General features: G+C 46.9%; 1 protein-coding gene across 4 annotated transcripts; it reads left to right on the top strand.

The window, feature by feature from the left end:
* Positions 1–374: 374 nt before the first annotated feature.
* PPP1R14D (protein phosphatase 1 regulatory inhibitor subunit 14D) lies at positions 375–24478 on the top strand. Of its 4 annotated transcripts, XM_065547778.2 has the most exons (5): positions 375–704; positions 22245–22360; positions 23681–23764; positions 23940–23972; positions 24169–24478. In XM_065547778.2, exons 1-5 carry the CDS (start codon positions 450–452, stop codon positions 24281–24283), a joined length of 603 nt encoding a protein of 200 aa, XP_065403850.1. In that variant the 5' UTR covers positions 375–449; the 3' UTR covers positions 24284–24478. The 4 variants fall into 4 exon arrangements, with proteins under 4 accessions (XP_065403850.1, XP_045251257.1, XP_045251258.1 ...); XM_045395322.3 differs by lacking the exon at positions 22245–22360; XM_045395323.3 differs by lacking the exon at positions 22245–22360 and having other exon boundaries at positions 23940–23997; positions 24169–24327.
* Positions 24479–24527: the final 49 nt, after the last annotated feature.

Genomic DNA, 24527 nt, shown 5'->3' with positions numbered 1-24527 from the left:
TGGATCTAGCCCCAAGAAGGTGGGATACAGAGGGATCCCAGGTGAGAACGATTCAGATCCCGTTCCAGAACTGGCCATAGAGCAGCAATTGGAGCCCTGTACGCTTCAGGACCCCAGGGCCCCTTCCTCCTCACTGGGCATGGCAGCCTCTTGACCTTTGCTCATCTGCACTTTATGCCACTTTGGGCCCGAGAAGCTGCAGAAAGGGAGGCTGGGGCATGGCTCTGGAGTGCCACTCACTGGCTGGCAGTGAGGAGCCAGGAGACTGGCATTCCCAGCACCAAAGTCCTATTGATCTTTGCCCTTGCCCCTCCCTGGGAGCCTTGGCCCTCCTCCTGCCTTTATTTCTTCTCTGCTGGCCTTTCCTGTTCTCTGTCTCCTCACTTCCCTCCGTGGCCCTGCTCTGAACTGGCGGTTTTTCCCAGCTCCTTGCCCAGGCCAGTCCTTCCATGCTGTCTTCAAGCCCTGCTTCCTGCACATCTCCCAGCCCAGACGGGGAGAACCCATGTAAGAAGGTCCACTGGGCTTCTGGGAGGAGCAGGACATCATCCACAGACTCAGAGTCCAAGTCCCACCAGGACTCCTCCAAGATACCCAGGTCCCGGAGACCCAGCCGCCTGACAGTGAAGTATGACCGGGGCCAGCTCCAGCGCTGGCTGGAGATGGAGCAATGGGTGGATGCTCAGGTTCAGGAACTCTTCCAGGTGGGTAGCACAGTGGAGAGTGGGAGGAGATAGGGGGCCTGGGGCCCACCCAGGGGACTGAGACCTTCACAGGAGCTGAAGGGCTGATGTGAGGTGCTTCCATGAAGAGAAAGCTTTTGTAACTGATGAAAGGAAGAAGCAACGGTTTGAAATCCAGAAGTCTGCCTCGCTCCAGGCTTGGCTGTGCCTCTGTGCTCTTTGTGATCTGGGGAAGGTCTTTTAACATCTCTAATCTATAAAACAGGGCTGTTAGTGCCTGTTATGTCTCCTTTATAGGACTTTCTGAGGCTCCAATGAGATAATAGAAGGGAAAATGCTTGGTCACACTATTTTTCAAAATTTTATATCTTGATTTACTCCCATCCTCAATGCACATGCATGTCCAGAGCTACATTTTCTTTTCTTTTTCTTTCTTTCTTTCTTTTTTTTTTTTGTTTGTTTGTTTTTGAGACAAAGTCTCACTCTGTTGCACAGGCTGGAATGCAGTAGTACAATCTCAGCTCACTGCAACCTCTGCCTGCTGGGTTCAAGCCATCCTCTGACTTCAGCCTCCAGAGTAGCTGGGACTTCAGGTGCGCACCACCACGCCTGGCAAATTTTTTTGTATTTTTTTTTGTAGAGATAGCTTTTCGCCATGTTGCCCAGGCTGGTCTTGAACTCCCGGCTCAAACAATCTGCCTGCCTCGGCCTCTCAAAGTGCTGGGATTAGAGGCGTGCACCACCATGCCCAGCCTAGAGCTATATTTTCCAATTCTGTAGCCATCAGCCATGTGTAGCTGTTTGACTTTAAATGAATTATTATTATTATTATTATTATTATTATTTGAGATGGAGTCTCACTCTGTCCCCCAGGCTGGAGTGCAGTGGTGCAATCTCAGCTCACTGCAAGCTCTACCTCCCGGGTTCACACCATTCTCCTGCCTTAGCTTCCCCAGCAGCTGGGACTACAGGCGCACGCCACCATGCCCAGCTAATTTTTGTATTTTCAGTAGAGACGGGTTTTCACCGTGTTAGCCAGGATGGTCTGGATCTCCTGACCCTGTGATCCGCTTGCCTCGGCCTCTCAAAGTGCTGGGATTACAGGCGGGAGCCACCGCGCCCAGCCAACTTTAAATGAATTGTAATTAAATAAAATTATTCAGTTCCCCAGTCACATGGGCCACATTTCTTTTTTCTTTTTCTTTTTTTTGAGACAGAGCCTTACTCTGTCACCCAGCCTGGAGTGCAATGGCGTGATCTCAGCTCACTGCAACCTCCGCCTCCCAGGTTCAAGCAATTCTCTGCCTCAGCCTCCCGAGTAGCTGGGATTACAGGCATGTGCCACCATGCCTGACTAATTTTGTATTTTTAGTAGAGACGGGGTTTCTCCATGTTGGTCAGACTGGTCCCAAACTCCCGACCTCAGGTGATCTGCCCACCTCGGCCTCCCAGTGCTGGGATTACAGGCGTGAGTCACCATGCCCCGCCAACATAGGCCACATTTCAAGTGTTAAATAGCCCCATGTGGCTAGTGACTACTATGTTGTCAGCCCAAATATAGAACATTTTCGTTATTTCAGAATGGACAGTGCAGGACTAGAATGTTAAGAGTAACCAAAGTTGAGTGCCAATACCAGGACCTAAGCAATCTTTGACCCTGGCTCTGACTAACACTCTTCAACCCCACTCTGGGAAAAGGACAGGCCTTGGTCCCTGGTCACTGGAAATGGCACTTTCTTACTTATATACCTTCAAACCTGGATTCTAGAGAGGTGACAACTGCTGCTCCAGCAATAAGAATAACATTCTGAACACTTAACTACGTGCTAGGCACAATGCCAGGCACTGACATGCATTCTTTCATTTAATCCTCCCCACAACTCCATTAAGCAGGTACTGTTTTTCTTTTCTTTTTCTTTTTTTATAGAGATGAGGTCTTGCTATGTTGCCCAGGTTGGTCTTGAACTCCTGGGCTCAAATGATCCTCCAATCTTGTCCTCTCAAAGTGCTGGGATTATAGGTGTGAGCCACCATGCCTGGCCAGCAGGTACTGTTTTATAGCTGAGGGAATGGAGGTTTACACATGTTGAGTAACTTGCCCAAGGTCACACAGCTAGGAAGCCATGGGATCAGGTGTGAAGCCTGGCCACTTATTTGAGCAGCCAGTTATTCTCCACACTTGAAATACTTAAGAAAAATGGCCGGGCGCGGTGGCTCAAGCCTGTAATCCCAGCACTTTGGGAGGCCGAGGCGGGCGGATCACAAGGTCAGGAGATCGAGACCACAGTGAAACCCCGTCTCTACTAAAAATACAAAAAATTAGCCGGGCGCGGTGGCGGGCGCCTGTAGTCCCAGCTACTCAGGAGGCTGAGGCAGGAGAATGGCGGGAACCCGGGAGGCGGAGCTTGCAGTGAGCCGAGATCGCGCCACTGCACTCCAGCCTGGGCAACAGCGTGAGACTCCGTCTCAAAAAAAAAAAAAAAAAAAAAAAAAAAAAGAAATACTTAAGAAAAAAAAACAGATGCCCTGGCTCCTCCTCAACTGAATTTAAATCTACTATAGTGGAGTCCAGATACTGGGCGTTTTTTATAAGCTCCACAGTTGGATCTAATGTGTGGCTGGGCTGAGAACCATAGGCCAGGCTAGCCAGGAGTTCAAAATATGTGGTCCTTGTTTCTCCTTCTTGTTGACTCGGATCCTATCTTTTTGGGGCAGCAGGGCCGTATAATTCCTGTGGGTAAGGGTTCTCAGCAGTCCTAGGGTGCAGGTGGTGAAGAATGATTGATGTGACCCAGTCTATCTCGATACTAACTGGGTCATGTGTCCGTTTGGTTAAGGTGTGGACCATGTCCCTTGCAGCATCCCAAGCATCTACCTCCCAAGCCCACTCACTGAGGGTGGGGAGACCCCGTGGAGCTGGGAGGCAAACTATCTTGGCCTGTGTCTCCTCTGACCTTGCAGGACACATCCACTGCCCCTCACTAATTCCAGCACTCTCCATTGGATCAGTTTCAATTTCAGAGTGTTTATTGTGCACTTGCATAAAGTCTCAAATTTCTGACACTCCAGGGCAAATCCTTCCAGGCATCAAAGAAAGACAGTAGCTAAAGAACCTTGTTTTGCAAGATGAAAGTGGAGGGCTGGAGGCTGTACAGTAATAAGCCTGTAACACAGAAAACAAGACATGTGGGAGGACCACTCCCAGGCAATGACTGGAATAAAATGCCTGGCCTGTGATTGCCATGGCAATTGTCCAAAGGTGCCAGGTGGCAGTTTCTTTCCCAATCCCTGCGCTTTGCAGCAGGAAGCAGTTAAGTAGCTGGGGAAGCCCCAGGTGGTTGATCATCTTGGGCAGAGGTCAAGACAGCACAGTCTCCAGCCTTACTCTACTCCATTCCAGTTTTATGAAGAGTTCCTGCCCACCCACCAGGGCTCTACCCCAGACACCCACCTTAGACAGCCGCAGTGGGAAAGCATCTAAAGATGCAACACAACACTTTATTTGTTTAGTATCTTGGGACCAACCTTCCTTTGTTGGAGGGCTCTACCTCTTCTCCCTGGATGTGCAGCCTGGTGTGGGGTCTTTGGAGGAACCAAGTCTGGGAATGCAGACTTGGGGTCCTAGAGCTCCTATTGTCTGGAGGTAGAGCATGGATTTGCCTTCTAAACAGGGACTTAAATATGCATGAGTTTCTCCTGTTTTATGGAGACCCTTGCCCAACATGCACCCCTTTAGTTACCATCCGCTATATTTCTTTTCTTTTCTGGACAGGGTTTCACTCTTGTTGCCCAGGCTAGAGTGCAATGGCGCAATCTTGGCTCACTGCAACCTCTGCCTCCCAGATTCAAGAGATTCTCCTGCCTCAGCTTTTCAAGTAGCTGGAATTACAGATGCCCACTACCACACTTAGCTAATTTTTTTTTTTTTTTTTTTTTTTTGAGACGGAGTCTCGCTCTGTCACCCAGGCTGGAGTGCAGTGGCCGGATCTCAGCTCACTGCAAGCTCCGCCTCCCGGGTTCACGCCATTCTCCTGCCTCAGCCTCCGGAGTAGCTGGGACTACAGGCGCCCGCCACCTCGCTCGGCTAGTTTTTTATGTATTTTTAATAGAGACGGGGTTTCACCGTGTTAGCCAGGATGGTCTCGATCTCCTGACTTCGTGATCCACCCGTCTCGGCCTCCCAAAGTGCTGGGATTACAGGCTTGAGCCACCGCGCCCGGCCTATTTTTTTTGTATTTTTAATAGAGACGGGGGTTTCACCATGTTGGCCAGGATGGTCTCAAACTACTGACTTCAGGTGATCCATCAGCCTCAGCCTCCCAAAGTGCTGGGATTACAGGCGTGAACCACCACACCTAGCCTACTGTCCCCTATTTCTTGTCACCTTAGAGCCAAACTCCTTAAAGGACTTGTCCACACTCACAGCCTTATTTACTTTTTCCCTGCCTGTCGTCAGTCAGTCCACTGGAATCTGCCTTCTGCTTCTACCACTCTATTGAGAGCTCTGGCCAAGGTCACCAGTCACTGCCTTGGGGGTAAATCTAATGTTCACATTAGCAAGGGACACTGTTGACCATCCCAGAGTTTTGAAACATTCCTTTCCTGTAGCTTCCTTTTTGATATAGTAACATTTTAAGTAATAATTCTATTAAACTTTTGACTTAAAAAAAAGTATTGTCTGGACAGGCGCGGTGGCTCATGCCTGTAATCCCATCACTTTGGGAGGCCAAGGCGGGCAGATCACGAGGTCAGGAGATTGAGACCATCCTGGCTAACACGATGAAATCCCGTCTCTACTAAAAATACAAAAAAATTAGCCGGGCGTGGTGGCAGGCGCCTGTAGTCCCAGCTACTCGGGAGGCTGAGGCAGGAGAATGGCGTGAACCCGGGAGGTGGAGCTTGCAGTGAGCCACGATCATGCCATTGCACTCCAACCTGGGTGACAGAGTGAGACTTCATCTCAAAAAAAAAAAAAAAGTATTGTCAACTGGGTGCAGTGAATCATGCCTATAATCCCAGCACTTTGGGAGGCTGAGGTGGGCAAATTGCTTGAGCACAGGAGTTCGAGATTAGCATAGGTAATATGGTGAAACCCTGTCCAAAAAAATACAAAAATTTAGCAGCGTGTGATGGTGTGTGCCTGTGGTCCCAACCACTTGGGAGGCTGAGGTGGGAGCATTGCTTGAGCCTGGGAGGTCAAGGCTGCAGTGAGTCATGATCGTGCCACCGCACTCCAGCCTGGGCGACAAAGCAAGACCCCGTCTCAAGAAAAAAAAAAAAAAAGTATTGTCGATGAATGTGTGAAACAAACATTTGTGTTTAACTTGATTGCCTCTATAAAAAAAGGAAAAAAAGTTGTTGGTTCATCTGAGCCTTATTTCGTTGCTGGTCTCCCTGGTGGAGAGGTCAGGAGTAAGGGCCCTGGATATGGAGAGGAGGTAAGAAAGGGAGTTAAATCAGGCAGCAGCCTCCAGCAAACCACCCTATGTGAGATAGTCACATGTTTCACACTTGTTCATCTCAGTAGGGGTTGTTTTATATACCTGCTTATGTTCTGAGAGTTCAAAAATTATTTGAGGGCAAGAGTATTTGGACTGTGATGTCAGCCCACATTCTCAACACCAGATTGCAGTGGTAGCCCTTTTTTTTTTTTTTTTTTTTTTTAATAGAGATGGAGTCTTGCTATGTTGTCCTGGCCCCTCTTTAACCCCTGGGCTCAAGCAATCCTTCCACCTTGGACTCCCAAAGTGCTGGGATTACAGGGGCGAGCCACTGCGCCCGGCCTGCAGTGGCAGTCTTGTACTCAGTAATACACATACCTGATATTAAATATGTAGTCATGCCCTGCTTAACCACAGGGATGCATTCTGTGAACTGCTACATTGTTAAGTAATTTCATCATTGTGCAAACCTCATAGAGTGTACCTACACAAACCTAGTAGCTATTGTTCCTTGGCTACAAACGTGTAGAGCAGGTTACTGTACTGAATACTGTAGGCAGCTGTAATATAATGCTAAGTATTTATATATCGAAACATAGAAAAGGTATAGTAAAAATATGGTAGAAAAGATTTTAAATGGCACAACTGTATAGGGCACTTACTATGAATGGAGCTTGCAGGACTGGAAGTTGTTCTGGGTGAGTGGGTGAGTGAATAGTGAGTGAATGTGAAGGCCTAGGACATTACTGTAGATTTTATAAACACTGTACACTTAGGCTACACTAAATTCTTTCTTTTCCTGCTGGGTACAGTCGCTCATAACTGTAATCCCAGAACTTGAGAGGCCAAGGCAGGAGGATTGCTTGAGCCCAGGAGTTCAAGACCAGCCTGGGCAACATAGTGGGATCCCACTCTACAAAAAAAAAATTTTTTTTTTTTTTTGAGACCGAGTCTCGCTTTGTTGCCTAGGCTGGAGTGCAGTGGTGTGATCTCGGCTCACTGCAAGCTCCGCCTCCCGGGTTCACGCCATTTTCCTGCCTCAGCCTCCCGAGTAGCTGAGACTACAGGCGCCCACCACCACGCCTGGCTAATTTTTTGTATTTTTAGTAGAGACAGGGTTTCACCGTATTAGCTAGGACGGTCTCGATCTCCTGACGTCGTAATCTGCCTGCCTCGGCCTCCGAAAGTGCTGGAATTACAGGTGTGAGCCACTGCGTCCCGCCAAAAAAATTTTTTTTAATTAGCCAGGGGCCAGTCGCAGTGGCTCATGCCTGTAATCCCAGCACTTTGGGAGGCCAAAGTGGATGGATCACATGAGGTCAGGAGTTAGAGACCAGCCTGGCCAACATGATGAAACCCCGTCTCTACTAAAAATACAAAATTAGCCAGTCATGGTGGTGGCCACCTGCAATCCCAGCTACTCGGGATGCTGAGGCAGGAGAATCGCTTGAACCCAGAAGGCAGAGGTTGCAATAAGCCGAGATTGCACCATTGCACTCCAGCCTGGGTGACAAGAGCAAAACTCTGTTAAAAAAAAAAAAAAAAAATCAGCTGGATGCGGTGGTGTGCACTTGTAGTCCCAACTACTTGAGAGGCTGAGGTAGGTGGATTGCTTGAGCCCGGGAGGTTGAGGCTGCAGTGAGCCGTGACTGTGCCACTGCACTGCAGCTTGGGTGACAGAATGAGACCCTATCTCAAAAACAAAAACAAAAAAAACCCCACAAAACAACAACAACAACAAAATGTCTTTTTAATTTTTAAAAAACTGTTTCTGAGGCCAGGCATGGTGGCTCATGCCTGTAATCCCAGCACTTTGGGAGGCCAAGGCAGGCAGATCACCTGAGGTTGGGAGTTTGAGACCAGCCTGACCAACATGGCAAAACCCCATCTCTACTAAAAAAATACAAAAATTAGGAGGGCCTGGTGGCGGGCACCTGTAACCCCAGCTTCTTGGGAGGCTGAGGCAGGAGAATCACTTGAACCCGGGAGGCGGAGGTTGCAGTGAGCTGAGATCGTGCCTTTGCACTCCAGCCTGGGCAACAACAGTGAAACTCCGTCTCAAAAAAAAAAAAAAAAAAAAAAAAAAAAACTGGTCTTGAACTCCTGACCTCAAGCGATCCTCCTGCCTTGGACTTTCAAAGTGTTGGGATTATAGGCATGAATCACCATAACCAGCTGCTACACTAAATTCATAAAAATTTTTTTTTCTTTCTTTTTTCTTTTTTTTTTTTTGAGACAAGGTCTCACTATGTTTCCCAGGCTGGTCTCGAACTTCTGGGCTCAAGCAATCTGCCTGCCTTGGCCTCCCAAAGTGCTAGGATTACAGGCATGAGCCACTGTGCCCAACCTATAAATTTTTTTGTCTTTCTTCAGTAATAAACTAACTTCAGATTACTATAACTTTTTTACTTTATAAACTTTAAATTAAAAAAAAAAAAGAGAGATGGGGTCTTGCCATGTTGCCGAGGCTGGTCTCTAACTCCTGGACTCAAGCAATCCTCCCACCTCAGCCTTCCAAAGTGCTGGGATTACAGGTGTGAGCTACCACACCCGGCCCTGAACTTTTTAATTTTTTAAATTGTTGACTCTTTTGTAATAACACTTAGTTTAAAACACAATCACATTTTACAGTTGTACAGAAATATTTTCTTTCTTTATATCCTTATTCTACAAGCATTTTTTTTTTTAGACAGGGTGTCACTTTGTTGCCCAGGCTGGAGTGCAGTGCACGAATATGGCTCACTGCAGCCTCGACCTCCCAGGTTCAAGAGATTCTCCTACCTCAGCCTCCCAAATAGCTGGGACTACAGGCCCACATCACCATGCCTGGCTAATTTTTGTATTTTTTGTAGAGATGGGGTTTCACCATGTTGAGCAGGCTGGAGCTTTGTACTATTTTTTAAATTTGAACTTTTTTTTTTTTTTAGCCGAATACATAAGCACACACATTAGCCTAAATAGGGTCAGGATCATCAATATCACTATCTTCCGCCTCCACTTCTTGTGCCACTGGAAGGTCTTTTTTTTTTTTTTTTTTCTTTCCAGTTGCAAGATTTAATAGAGTGAAGACAGAGCTCCCATACAAAGGGAGGGGACCCAAAGAGGGTAGCCGTTGTTGGCTCAAATGCCTGGGTTTATATCCTGATCATTGTCCCTCCCACTGTGCTCTCAGGCAATAGGTGATTGGCTATTTCTTTACCTCCTGTTTTTGCCTAATTAGCAATTTAGTGAGCTCTCTTTACTATCTGGTCGGGTGTGAGCTAAGTTGCAAGCCCCGTGTTTAAAGGTGGAAGCGGTCACCTTCCCAGCTAGGCTTAGGGATTCTTAGTCAGCCTAGGAAATCCAGCTAGTCCTGTCTCGCAGTCCCCCTCTCAACAGGAAAACCCAAGTGCTGTTGGGGAGATTGGCCGACGACCACTCTGACTGCTTCCTGCTGAATTGGGGTGTAGTACGGGTTGTGCAGTTGAGATTTCCTTGAAACAGGTGCCTTTGATGTCATTAACATTGGAGCACGGGCTAGCAGGCCGGTCCAGGGGTCCGTGGTAGATTTTAGTCATGGACTGCATCTGGGGCTCCATTTGAAGAACGATTTGTAGCTTTACAGCTTTGATTCTGGAAGAGACAAACTTAACAGGGAGGTTAAAGATACAGGGTTCAAAGAGGAGTAACACTATTATAGCTGCTAGAGGTCCTAAGAAGGGGAGAATCCAGGGCATCCATTGGCTGGGGAGGCCCCAGGGTCCATTGTTTTGAAGCTCCTCTGCTCTATGTTGTATTCGATCTCAAATTTCTTTAACTTTTTCGGTGACGATTCTGGATTGATTAACGTAATAACAGCATTCTTCCCCTAAAATAAACAGGTTCCCCCTCTTTCGGTGGTTAGCAAGTCTAAAGCTCTTTGATTTCGAAGGACTACAGCTTCTAGGGAGTTAAGTTTGATCTTGCAAGGTGACCAGGGAGTCGGCAACCCATTCCATGTCACCATTTAGCTCTTGAGATAGTTCGTAGTAGAACTGAGTAGAGGTTGTGATACCGCCAATGCCAATACCTAGTCCGCCTAGCACTCCTGCTCCAATAACAAAAGGAAGAATGGATACTCTTGTTGCGGGGCTTAGGTAAGACATGACTGTATAAATCTTGTTCAGTGTAGATGGTCATAGGGGGCACTAAGAATGAGAGGAAGCACATAGATTCTGAAGAGCCATTCAAACAACCATAGACTGAGGTAGCACAGACAAAAATATTCCTGAGGGTAGGCAGACTATTCGTGTGCAAGGAGTTACCCACCTGATGCATTGGGAGTTGGCTGTGTCTGTAGTATTGCTACATTTTACATAGGTGAGGTTTGAGGTATGGGTTATTTCCAGATTGGAAACAAGAGGTCCTACTAAAACGGAAGTGGAGTTTATTTCCGTGCTGAAGTTGTTCCATTGTTCAGGTACAGGGATTGAAATGTATGGCCTGAAGTGCAGGGGGAGGCACATCCAACAGTTAGAAGGATTTTGGGCCGAGACCTCATGGAGCCCAGTGAGGGTGATATTAAATAGACTTACCAGGTGAGTATGGGTACAGAGGGTTTCATGTAGTTTTGAGAAATCTAGTCCTTTGTAGGGGGTAGGGGTGCTATGTACCCGGGTCAGTTGAGAGATTGCTTCCTTTACGTGTTTTTCTCTTGCCTGATCTTGAACTCCATCCCCATCAGACATACCGGTATGGGTGAAGTAAGTCCAACAGACAGACCACTGGAAGGTCTTTAGGGGCAATAACAGGCATGCAGCTGTCATCTCCAAGATAACAGTGCCTTCTTCTGGAATACCTCCTGAGGAATCTGCCTGAGACTGTTTTACAGTTACTTTTTTGTTTGTTTAACGAGTAGAAGGAGAACACCCTAAAATAATGATTAAAAGTATAGTATAGTAAATACATAAACTAATATCATTGTTATTTATTATCATTAGATGTATTCTGTACTGTGTGTAATTGTATGTGCTATACATTTACACAACTGCAGTACAGTAGGTTTATTTACACCAGCATCACAATATGTAATTAATGCCTTGCACTATGACCTTATGATGGCTACAATGTCACAAGGCAATAGGAAATTTTCAGCTCCATTATAATCTCTGTTTTTTTTGTTTGTTTGTTTGTTTGTTTTTTAGACAAAGTCTTGCTCTGTCACCCAGGCTGGAGTGCAGTGATATGATCTCAGTTCACTGCAACCTCCGCCTTCCAGGTTCAAGCGATTCTCCTGCCTCAGCCTCCTGAGTAGCGGGATTACAGGGACATGTCACCATGCTAGGCTTATTTTTGTATTTTTAGTAGAGACAGAGTTTCCTCATGTTGCCAGGCTGGTCTCGAACTCCTGACCTCAGGTGATCCGCCTGCCTTGGCCTCCCAAAGTGCTGGGATTACAGGCATGAGCCTCTGCTCCCAGACTCCATTATTATTATTATTATTATTTGGGATAGGTTTTGGCCCTGTGACCCAGGCTGGAGTGCAGTGGCTTGATCTTGGCTCATTGCAACCTCCACCTCCTGGGATCAAGCCAGCCTCCCACCTCAGCCTTCCAAGTAGCTGGGAGCACAGGTGCATGCCACCACACCCGGGTAATTTTTTCATTTTGTGTAGAGATGGGGTTTTACCATGTTTCCCTGGCTGGTCTCAAACTCCTGAGCTCAAGTGATCCACCTGCCTTGGCCTCCAAAAGTGTTGGGATTACAGGCATGAGCCACTTAGCCTGGCCCCATTATAATGTTATGGGATTACCATTGTATATGTGGTCAGTTATTGACTGAAACATCGTTATGTGGCACATGACTATACATGTATTGAATATCAAAAGTGATATAATGATGGTTTTGGGGGCAGGACTGATACTTTTTTTTATTATTATTATTTAACTTTTTTATATATATGTGTGTGTGTGTGTGTGTGTGTGTGTGTGTGTGTGTGTGTGTGTGTAGAGACAAGGTCTCCCTATGTTGCCCAGACTGGTCTTGAACTCCTGGACTTAAGCAATCCTCCCACCTCAGCCTCCCAAAGTGCTGGGATTACAGGTATAAGCCACTGCACCTGACCAAGACTGATGCCTTTTTAAAGGCAAAGTTCTAATCATTAGAGTGTTTTTTGTTTGTTTGTTTGTTTGTTTGTCTGTTTTTGAGACAGAGTCTCACTTTATCACCCAGGCTGGAGTGCAGTGGCACGATCTCGGCTCACCACAACCTCCGCCTCCCAGGTTTGAGTGATTCTCCTGCCTCAGCCTCCCCGGTAGCTGGGGTTACAGGCATGCACCACCACACCTGGATAATTGTTGTATTTTTAGTAGAGACGGGGTTTCGCCATGGTTGCCAGTCTGGTCTCAAACCCCTAACCTCAGGTGATCCGCCCGCCTCGGCCTCCCAAAGTGCTGGGATTACAGGCATGAGCCACTACGCCTGGCCTAGAGTGTATCTTTATTATAATGCTCACCCGTACCTTCTGAGATTCCAATTATAGATGTTAGACCACTTGATATCCATAGGTCATCAAAGTTCTTTTCTATTCTGTGCTCCCCCCTACCCTGCCCACCCAGGATTTTTTTAATCTGTGCTTCCTTTTGGCTCATTTCATTTGCTATATCTTCAACTGACCTTTTTTTTTTTTTTTCACACAGTGTTAAACATGCTGTTAATTCTATCCAGTAAAGTTTACATTTTAAATATGCAGTTTTTCTTCTCTAGGTGCTCCATTTGTTTTTTTGTTTGTTTGTTTGTTTTGAGACAGACTCTCACTCTGTCACTGAGGCTGGAGTGCAAAAGGTGCGATCTCAGCTCACTGCAACCTCTGCCTCCCTGGTTCAAGCAATTCTCCTCCCTTAGCCTCCTGAGTAGCTGGGATTACAGGCATGGACACCATGTCCGGCTAATTTTTGTATTTTTAGTAGAGATGGGGTTTCACCATGTTAGCCAGGCTGATCTCGAACCCCTGACTTCAGGTAATCCCCACCTTGGCCTCCCAAAGTGCTAGAATTACAAGTGTGAGCCATGGCACCCGGCCTAGTTCTTTTTTCTTAATTTTTTTTTTTAATGGAGAAGAGTTCTTGCTATGTTGCCCAGGGTGGTCTCAAACTCCTGGCCTCAAGCACTCTCCTGTCTTAGCCCCCACCAAAGTGCTGAAATTAACACATGAGCCACTGTGCCCAGCTGGTTCTTTTATTTATTTATTTATTTATTTATTTATTTATTTATTTATTTTTATTTTTATTTTATTTTGAGACAGAGTCTTGCTCTGTCACCCAGGCTGGAGGGCAGTGGCATGATCTCGGCTCACTGCAACCTCCACCTCCCAGGTTCAAGCCATTCTGCTGCCTCAGCTTCCTGAGTAACTGGGATTACAGGTGCATGCCACAACACCTGGCTAAATTTTTGTATTTTTAGTAGAGACGGGATTTCACCATGTTGGCCAGGCTAGTCTCAAATTCTCAAATTCCCAAATTCCTGACCTCAAGTAAGCCACCCATCTCAGCCTCCCAAAGTGCTGCGATTATAGGCATGAGCCACTGCACCTGGCCTGATTCTTTCTTTTATCTTCCATATCTCTCATTACTGTGTTCATGTTTTCCATGTCTGCTAATTCTATCATTTATGTCATTTCTGGGTCTGCTTTTTAAGTGTTTTAATCCAGGCCACACCTGTAATCCCAACACTTTGGGAGGCTGAGGTGGGTGGATTACCTGAGGTCAGGAGTTAGAGACCAGCCTGGCCAACATGGTAAAACCCCATCTCTGCTAAAAATACAAAAACTAGCCAGGCATGGCGGCGGCACCTATAATCCCAGCTACTTGGGAGGCTGAGGCAGGAGAATTGCTTGAACCTGGAAGGCAGAGGTTGCAGTAAGCTGAGATCGTGCCACTGCACTCCAGCCTGGGCGACAGAGCGAGACTACATCTCAAAAAAAAAAAAAGTTTTAAATCCAGAGTGAGAGGGAGAGCAGCAAGATTGTTAAGGGGCAGAAGGAGCTTGGTCTGCTTTTATTGACTAATTTCCCTCTTGGTTATAGGTCACATTTTCCTGCTTCTTAGCACAACTAGTAATTTTTGATTAGAAACTAGACATTGCACATTTTATGTTGAGTGACTGAATTTTTAGTTTGGCTTTGTTCTAGTAGGTGATTAAGTTACTTATGGTTCAGCTTGATCTGTCTGAGCTTGCTTTTAAGCTTTGCTAGAGTTAGTCTAGAGTAACCTTTAATCTGGAGAGGAATTTAACCCTCTAGTAATGCCTGACCTTTGTTATTATTATTATTATTATCATTATTTTTTGAGACAGAATCTTGTTCTGTTGCCCATGCTGGAGTGCAGTGATGTAATCAGGGCTCCCTGCAACCTCAGCCTCCCAGGCTCAAGTGATCCTCTTGCCTTAGCCTCCCTCAGATCTGGGACTACAGGAGCATGCCACCACACCTGGATAATTTTTAAACTTTTTTTTTGTAGAGACAGGGTCTCACTATGCTGCCCAGGCTGGTCTCAAACTCCTGAGCTCAAGTGATCCTCCCGTGTCAGCCTTCTAAAGTGCTAGGATTATAGGCAGGAGCCACCATGCCCAGTAAGCATGACCCTTTTGAGGTCTGTACTGAACTCCTGCATGATCAAGAATAACTGTCCACTCTGGTTGGAACTCAGTTTATCTCCAAGTCCTGTGTGGGGTCTCGGAACTGTTTCCCTCTGTGCCTTCAGTGCCTCATAATATCTGGTCTTGTGAAAATTTTACTCTATGAATATGCATCTTAACCTTCAACACGGTGGCTCAAGCCTGTAATCCCAGCACTTTGGGAGGCCGAGACGGGCGGATCACGAGGTCAGGAGATCGAGACCATCCTGGCTAACCCGGTGAAACCCCGTCTCTACTAAAAAATACAAAAAACTAGCCGGGCGAGGTGGCGAGCGCCTGTAGTCCCAGCTATTCGGGAGGCTGAGGCAGGAGAATGGCGTAAACTCAGGAGGCAGAGCTTGCAGTGAGCTGAGATCCGGCCACTGCACTCCAGGCTGGGGGACAGAGCAAGACTCCGTCTCAAAAAAAAAAAAAAAAAAAGAGTTCAACAAAGATTCAAGAGAACCTTTATGCAGATTGCTGGAGGTCTCTCTGCATACATCCTTCCTTCCCAGAACTTTGTCCAGTAACTTCCAGCCATCTCACCCCCCTTAAACTCTGATCTGTCTTATCAATTTAGCAAGACCACTGTGCTCTATTTGGGATCTCTCTGCTCTGTGATTTGGAAGTTGCCTCCAGGAAGAAATCTGGGGCAATGGGAGTTTACCTCTTTTGTGTCCTGGTCTCTGGGGTTACAGTCCTGAGTTACCTGTCATCCAATGTCTGAAAATATTGTTCATATATTTTGTCTAGTTTTCTAGTGACTCAAATTGTGAGAATAAACTTCATCGTGACCAGAAGCATAAATATCTGATTAACTCAGCCTTCAGGTCTCAGAGGAGAGCTCACTGCCTAGGAAGCCTTCCTGAACCCCAGCCTTGGTTAAGCTCCCCTCCCATGTGCTGCCATAGTATCTCATCAGGGTACCTATCACCCTGTTATGTTTTTTGTCTTGTTTTTGGTTTTTTGTTTTGTTTTGTTTTGTTTTGTTTTGAGACAGCGTCTCACTCTATTGCCCAGGCTGGAGTGCAGTGTGCGACCTTGGCTCACTGCAATCTCAGCCTCCCGAGTTCAAGCAATTCTCCTGCCTCAGCCTCTCGAGTAGCTGGGATTAAAGGTGCCCACCACCACGCTCGGCTAATTTTTTTGTATTTTTAGAAGAGAGGGGGTTTCACCATATTGGCAAGGCTGGTTTCGAATTCCTGACCTCAAGTGATCTGCCCACCTCAGCCTCCCAAAATGCTAGGATTACAGGCATGAGCCACTGCGCCTGGGCTCACTCTGTATGGTAACTGCCATTTCACTTGTCTGTATCCCTCAATAAACTATAGGTTTTTTAAGGCCAGGGTCCTCCTCTCTGTCTTGCTGTATGCCCCAGCACTCATCATGATGCTTAGTACATAGGATGCACTCAATAACAAGGCAGAGGCCAGGCCTGGCCCTGTCTCTACAAAGAAATACAAAAATTTTCCAGGTGTGGTGGAGCATGCCAGTGGTCACAGCTACTCAGAAGGCTGAAGCAGGAGGTTTTCTTGAGCCCAAGGAACTTGAGGCTGCAGTGAGCTATGATCGCACCAATACACTCCAGCCTGGGTGACAGAGGGACACCGTGACACCTCGAATCAAAAAAATATGAATAAAAATAAACAAATAAATGCTGAGTAAGATGACCTAGATGTCAAGGAAGCAAAGGGGAAAATCTAGATCTTAAGGTGAAAGGGCTAACTTAGGCATTATTTATTTTTAAAAAGGTATGGAAGGACCAGAATTGTTAAAGTGGTTATCCACTGGCAATGGGAGCAGTGAGAAGGTAGGTGAGGTTTCTTTTTCTTTTTCTTTGATTTATTTTTTTCTTCTCTCTTCTTTCTTCTTCTTCTTCTTCTTCTTCTTCTTCTTCTTCTTCTTCTTCTTCTTCTTCTTCTTCTTCTTCTACAAGCAACTTTATTGAAGTATAATTGACATAGCAGTAAATTTGCACTTTTTTTTTTTTTTTTTTTTTTAGATGGAGTCTCCCTCTGTCACCCAGGCTGGAGTGCAATGGAGTGATCTCAGCTCACTGCAACCTCCGCCTCCCAAGTTCAAGCAATTCTCCTGCCTCAGTCTCCCGAGTAGCTGGGACTACAGGCACCCGCCACCACCATGTCTGGCTAATTTTTTGTATTTTTAGTAGAGATGGGGTTTCACCATGGTAGCCAGGATGGTCTCAATCTCCCGACCTCATGATCCATTCACCTCCGCCTCCCAAACTGCTGGGATTACAGGCGTGAGCCACTGCATCCGGCCTATATAATTTAATTACTTATAATGTCTATTTTTATTATGTCTCCTTGACTGCCACCACCTCTTTGAGGCAGCATCTTTGTTTTTCTCACTGAAGTTCCCAAGTTCACAATGCCAGGTAAATAATAGGCACTGGGCACATATGTTGAATAAATTCCAAAGGATTTTAATCAAATGCAAAGGGTGAAATTCTCTGTCAGGTGTGGTGGCTCACACCTGTAATCCCAGCACTTTGGGAGGCTGAGGCGGGCAGATCACTTGAGGTCAGGAGTTCAAGACCAGCCTGCTCAACATGGTGAAACCCCGTCTTGGCTACAAATACAAAAATTAGCCATCCTGGTGGCAGGCACCTGTAATCCCAGCTATTCGGGAGGCTGAGGCAGGAGAATCGCATGAACCTGGGAGGTGGAGGTTGCAGTGAGCTGAGATGGAGCCACTGCATTCCAGCCTGGGCTACAGAGCAAGACTCCATCTCAAAAAAAAAAAAAAAAAAAAAAATTACGGCTGGGTGCAGTGACTCACACTTGTTATCCCAGCACTTTGGGAGGCCGAGGCGGGCAGATCACGAGGTCAGGAGATAGAGACCAGGCTGGCTAACAATGGTGAAACCCTGTCTCTACTAAAAATACAAAAATTAGCTGGGCATGGTGGCCGGTGCCTGTAATCCCAGCTACTCAGGAGGCTGAGACAGGAATGTCACTTGAACCCGGGAGGCAGACATTGCAGTGAGTTGAGATCGTACCACTGCACTCCAGCCTGGGCAACAGAGCAAGACTCCGTCTCAAAAAAAATAATAAATGAATAAATAAAATAAAATAAAAATACAAAAATTAGCCAGGCCCAGTGGTGGGCTCCTCTTGTCCCAGCTACTCAGGAGGCTGAGGCATTGAGAATCACTTGAACCTGGAATGCCATGGTTGCAGTAAGCTGAGATTGCGCCACTGCCCTCCAGCCTGGGCAACAGAGTAAGATTCTGCCTCAAAAAAATAAAATAAAATAAAGTAAAAAAAGGTGAAATTCTCAAACCAGTGAAAAATTGTAAACGTGAATATAAAATATGTGTCCAAGTCAGTATGGGGAAAACTTGTTAAGCATTAAAAAAAAAAAAAAAAGTAGTGGCTGGGCAGGGTGATTCATGCCTGTAATCCCAGCACTTTGGGTGGCCGAGGTGGGTGGATTGCTTGAGCTCAGGAGTTAAAGACCAGCCTGGGCAACATGGTGAAACCCCGTTTCTACCACAAATATAAAAATCAGCTGGGTGTGTTGGTGCACGTCTGTGGTCCTGGCTACTCAGGAAGCTGAGGTGGGAGGATTGCTGGAGCCCAGGAAGTTGAAGCTGCAGTGAGCTATGATCGTACCACTACACTCTAGCTTGGATGACAGAGCGAGACCCCTGTCTGGAAGAAAAAAAAAAAAAAAGCTCTGGGCAGAGTCTGATGCCTGTAATCCCAGCACTTTGGGAGGCCGAGGTGGGCAGATCACCCGAGGTTGGGAGTTCAGGACCAGCCTAACCAACATGGAGAAACCCAGTCTCTACTAAAAATACAAAATTAGTCAGGCGTGGTGGCGCATGCCTGTAATCCCAGCTACTCAGGAGGCTGAGGCAGGAGAATTGCTTGAACCCGGGAGGCGAAGGTTGTGGTGAGCCGAGATCACGCCATTGTACTCCAGCCTGAGCAACAAGAGCAAAACTCCATCTCAAAAAAAAAAAAAAGCAATACACACTGGAAAATACCATTAGATTCAACTATATAAATACATACATGTATTTCCCCAACAGCACCCCTCCAGCACAATAGATATTTCCATCATATGTGGAATCTAGGGTTAATCTGAATTCAATAAGTTAAAAAGAAAGAGTTCTTAAATCAGTAAGAAAAAACTGAAAATTTCAACAGAAAAATGGATAACATATAGGTGCTTGAAGTAGTCTGGTGACCTATGGAGGTTTCCAAGAACTCATTCAAAGGTTCTGTGATTATTTTCATAATAACAGTAACTTTTTTTTTTTTTTTTTGAGTAACAGAATCTTGCTCTGTCACCCAGGCTGGAGTGCAGTGGCGCAATACTGGCTCACTGCAACCTCCGCTTCCCAAGTTCAAGCCATTCTCCTGCCTCAGCCTCCCAAGTAGCTGGGATTACAGGCGCATGGCACCATACCTGGCTAATTTTTGTATTTTTAGTAGAGACGGGGGTTACACCAAGTTGGCCAGGCTGGTTTCGAACTCCTGACCTCAAGTGATCCATCTGCCTCAGCCTCCCAAAGTGTTGGGATTACTTACAAGCGTGAGCCACTGCTACTGGCCAATGCTAAGATTTTGTTTGCCTTTTCCAGTGTGTTGACGTTTGTGCTGATAATGCAAAAGCAACAGTGGCCCTTAACATGAATCAAGAAAGTGGCACTGAACTGTACTAGTAATCGTGTTCTTCACCACCACGTCGTTTTCACTTAAGAAAGTCCTCTTCAGCGGGGCGTGGTGGTTCACGCCTGTAATCCCAGCACTTTGGGAGTCCGAGGCGGGCGGATCACAAGGTCCGGAGATAGAGACCATCCTGGCTAACACGGTGAAACACCGTCTCTACTAAAAATACAAAAAAAAATTAGCCAGGTGAGGTGGCGGGCGCCTGTAGTCCCAGCTACTCGGGAGGCTGAGGCAGAAGAATGGCTTGAACCTGGGAGGCAGAGCTTGCAGTGAGCCCAGATCACACCACTGCACTCCAGCCTGGGCGACAGAGCAAGATTCTCTCAAAAAAAAAAAAAAAAAAAAAAAAAGTCCCCTTCATCTGTAAAATGGGTAAATGAAAAGATAGCAGAAAGAATGTTCTTGTTGAAGCAGCAAAATATGAATTTTATTATATTTGAGCTCACGTCCTTTTTTTTTTTTTTTTTTTTGAGATGGAGTCTCACTCTGTCCCCCAGGCTGGAGTGCAGTGGCCGGATCTCAGCTCACTGCAAGCTCCGCCTCCCGGGTTCACGCCATTCTCCTGCCTCAGCCTCCCGAGTAGCTGGGACTACAGGCGCTCGCCGCCTCGCCCGGCTAGTTTTTTGTATTTTTTAGTAGAGACGGGGTTTCACCGAGTTAGCCAGGATGGTCTCGATCTCCTGACCTCGTGATCCGCCCGTCTCAGCCTCCCAAAGTGCTGGGATTACAGGCTTGAGCCACCGCGCCCGGCTCACGTCCTTTTTTTAATAGACCTATCTTTTAGAGCAGTTTTAGGTTCACAGACAAACTGAGCATAAAGCACAGATATTTCCCATATCTCCCTGCCCCCACGTATGTATAGCTTCCCCCACTATCCTCCACCAGCAGCAAGGCTATACATTATTTGTTACAATCAATGAATTTACATTGACACATCATTATTGACCAAAATCCATGGTTTAAATTCAGCTTCACTCTTGGTGTATATTCTATGGTTTTGGACAACTGTGCATGACATGTATCCACCGTTATAGTGTCATACAGAAGAGTTTCACTGTCGGCCGGGCGCGGTGGCTCAAGCCTGTAATCCCAGCACTTTGGGAGGCCCAGACGGGCGGATCACGAGGTCAGGAGATCGAGACCATCCTGGCTAACACGGTGAAACCCCGTCTCTACTAAAAAATACAAAAAAAAACTAGCCGGGCGAGGTGGCGGGCGCCTGTAGTCCCAGCTACTCGGGAGGCTGAGGCAGGAGAATGGTGTAAACCCGGGAGGCGGAGCTTGCAGTGAGCTGAGATCCGGCCACTGCACTCCAGCTCGGGGGACACAGCGAGACTCCCTCTCAAAAAAAAAAAAAAAAGAGAGTTTCACTGTGCTGAGAATCCCCTGTGCTCTACTTGCCCCTCCTCCCTCTTTCCCCTGTGGCAATCAGTGATCTTTTTACTACTGCCATACTTTGGCTTTTTCCAGCAGGTCTTATTGTTGGGATCATAGAGTATTTAGGTTGGCTTCTTCATTTTTTTTTTTTTTTAGAGACAGTGTCTCTCACTTTTTTGCCCAGGCTAGACTCCTTGGGACTACACAGGTGCATGCTACTGTGACTGGCTTCGAACTGGCTTATTTAACTGTCATATGCATTTTAGGTTCCTCCGTGACTTTTCATGGCTTGATAGCTCATTTCATTTTTGCACTGAATAACATTCCATTCTCTGGACATACCAGTTTGTTTATCCGTTCACCTACTGAAGACTATCTTAGTTGCTTCCACGTTTGGCAAGTATGAATAAAGCTGTTATAGATCATCTGTGTGCAGGTTTTATTATTTATTTATTTATTTTTGTGAGACAGAATCTCACTCTGTCGCCCAGGCTGGAGTGCAGTGGTGCGATCTCGGCTCACTGCAAGCTCTGTGTCCCAGGTTCACGCCATTCTCCTGCCTCAGCCTCCCAGGTAGCTTGGACTACAGGCACCTGCCACCACGCCCAGCTAATTTATTGTATTTTTAGTAGAGACAGGGTTTCACAGGATTTTAGCCAGTATGGTCTCAATCTCCTGACCTTGTGATCCGCCCGCCTCGGCCTCCCAAAGTGCTGGGATCACAGGAGTGAGCCACTGCGCCCAGTCATCTATGTGCAGGTTTTTGTGTGAATGTGTTTTCATCTCTTTTGGGTAAATACTAAGGGAGTGTAATTAATGGATAGCATGGTAAGAGTGTGTTTAGGGCTGGGCATGGTGGCTCACGCCTGGGATTACAGTGCTTTGGGAGGCAGAGGCGGGAGGATCACTTGAGACCAGGAGTTTGAGACCAGCCTGGACAACATATTGAGACTTCTGTCTCTACAAAAAATAAAAAATTAGCTGGGTGGGGTGGTGTACACCTGTGGTCCCAGCTACTTGGGAGGCTGAGGTGGGAGGATCCCTTGAGCCTGCGAGGTCAAGGCTGCAATAAGCCTTGATCGTGCCACTGCACTCCAGCCTGGATGACAGAGCAATACTTTGTCTCAAAAAAAAAAGTTTACTTTTGTGAGAAACCACCAAACTGTCTTCCAAAGTAGCCACACCGTTTTGCATTCCCACCAGCAGTGAATGACATGAATGAATGAATGTTTTAATTTGCAATTCCCTAATGACATATGATGTTGAGCATCTTTTTATACACTCACTTTCCATCTATATATCTTCTTTAGTGGGATGTCTGTTCATATCTTTTGTCCATTTTTTAATTGCGTTGTTCATCTTCTTCTTGTAATTTAATTTTTTTTTTTTTTTTTTTTTTTTTTGAGACAGAGTCTTGCTCTGTCACCCAGGCTGGAATGCAGTGGTGCGCTCCACTCTCTGCAACCTCTGCCTCCCGGGTTCAATCGATTCTCCTGCCTCAGCTCCCGGAGTAGCTGGGATTATGGGTACGCGCAACCACACCCAGCTAATTTTTGTATATTCAGTAGAGACGGGGTTTCACCATGTTGGCCAGGCTGGTCTCGAACTCCTGACCTCAAATGATACACCCGCCTTGGCCTCCCAAAGTGCTGAGATTACAGGCATGAGCCACCATAGCCAGTTTTTGTTTTGTTTTGAGACAGAGCCTCGCCCAGGCAGGCTGGAGTACGGTGGCACGATCTCCACTCACTGCAACCTCCACCTCCTGGTTGAAGCCATTCTCCCGCCTTAGCCTCTCAAATAGCTGGGATTACAGGCATGTGCCACCAGGCCTAGCTACTTTTTGCATTTTTAGTAGAGACAGGGTTTCACCAAGTTGGCCAGGCTGGTCTCGAACTCCTGACCTCAAATAATCCACCCACCTCAGTCTCCCAAAGTGCTGGGATTACAGGCGTGAGTCACCGTGCCTGGTCAGTAATTCTTTGTATTTTTTGGGTAACAGTCCCTTATCAGATGTCTTTAATTTTTTTAATTTTTTTTTTTTTTTTTTTTTTTTGAGACGGAGTCTCGCTCTGTCGCCCAGGCTGGAGTGCAGTGGCCGGATCTCAGCTCACTGCAAGCTCCGCCTCCCAGGTTCACGCCATTCTCCTGCCTCAGCCTCCTGAGTAGCTGGGACTACAGGCACCCGCCACCTCGCCCGGCTAGTTTTTTGTATTTTTTAGTAGAGACGGGGTTTCACTGTGTTAGCCAGGATGGTCTCGATCTCCTGACCTCGTGATCCACCCGTCTCGGCCTCCCAAAGTGCTGGGATTACAGGCTTGAGCCACCGCGCCCGGCCAATTTTTTTAATTTTTAAATTATTTTTATTTTTATTTTTTTTGCAACGAAATCTCCCTCTGTCACCCAGGATGGAGTATAGTGGCACAGTCTCAGCTCACTGCAACCTCTGCCTCCCAGGTTCTGGGTTCAAGTGATTCTCCCGCCTCAGCCTCCCAAGTAGCTGGGATTACAGGCATCTACCACCATGCCTGGTTAATTTTTGTATTTTTAGTAAAGATGGGGTTTCACAATGTTGGCCAGGCTGGTCTTGAACCCTTCACCTCAGGTGATCTGCCTGCCTCGGCCTCCCAAAGTGCTGGGATTACAGGTGTGAGCCTCCGCACCCAGCCAAAATATAGTACATGTTTAGTAAATTACTGTTGAATGGAAAACTGAATGGGTGTTCTGAGTGAGGAGAAAGTCTAACCATGGGAAATTGGAGAGAGGTGGGCTGAGTCCCTGACAGTAACCTTCATTCCAGCACCGGCTGGTCAGGCCCCTCTGAGACCCATGTGATTTCCAAATAGGATCAAGCAACCCCTTCTGAGCCTGAGATTGACCTGGAGGCTCTCATGGATCTATCCACAGAGGAGCAGAAGACTCAGCTGGAGGTAGGATGGGGGCTAGAAGCCGGCCTTGGGTCAGAGGGAACCCAGACTCCCAGGTTCTGCCTCCTTTGGTGGAGTGGAGAGAACCAACCCAGAGGGGAGAATTCTTGGGAGATTGGTGGGGACTTGTGGGAAAATGCTGTGACTTGGGGCCCTCTCTGTGTTCTCCCCTATCTAGGCCATTCTTGGGAACTGCCCTCGCCCCACAGAGGTAAGGGACGTTCTGCTGGTCTGGGGTAAGAGGAGGCCCAATGTGGGAGGCAGCTAATGAAGAGGAGTATTTGAAGGGAAGGCTTGACTGTGGGTCTTCTTCTCTGGGGAGTTAGGGGTAGGGGAAGATTAGAGAGGGCAGGGTGAGGGGTGAATTGTGACCCCAAGCCTTGGTCTCACTCCTGTTTCTCCCTCAGGCTTTTATCTCTGAGCTGCTCAGTCAACTCAAGAAACTCCGGAGACTCAGCCGGCCTCAGAAATAAGCCTGAAAGACCATCTTTAGCAGCCTCGGTGCTGCCAGGCCTGCCCTGAAACTCCAGATCCTGGCTAAGAGGGAAATAGCTCCTTGGGACACAAACAAGAAATGTGAACAAGGAGGGACATTTGCATACTCCTACTGGCTGTGCGGTCACAACTAGTTTCTGTCAGCTGGGCTCTCTGGGAGAGAGCTGGCTGCTGTCTAATGCCTTCCTTGGCAGCCAAGTGGATAAAACCTTTAGGAGCCCCAGCTCAATGGAGTGTGGAACATGTCTGTGCTGAGGGACAGGGGAGGGAG

The sequence above is a fragment of the Macaca fascicularis genome, chromosome 7, assembly GCF_037993035.2.
Source record: "Macaca fascicularis isolate 582-1 chromosome 7, T2T-MFA8v1.1".
NCBI lineage: Eukaryota > Metazoa > Chordata > Mammalia > Primates > Cercopithecidae > Macaca > Macaca fascicularis.
The sequence above is the reverse complement of the archived record's forward strand: the minus strand, read 5'-3'. Positions and strand labels throughout refer to the sequence as shown.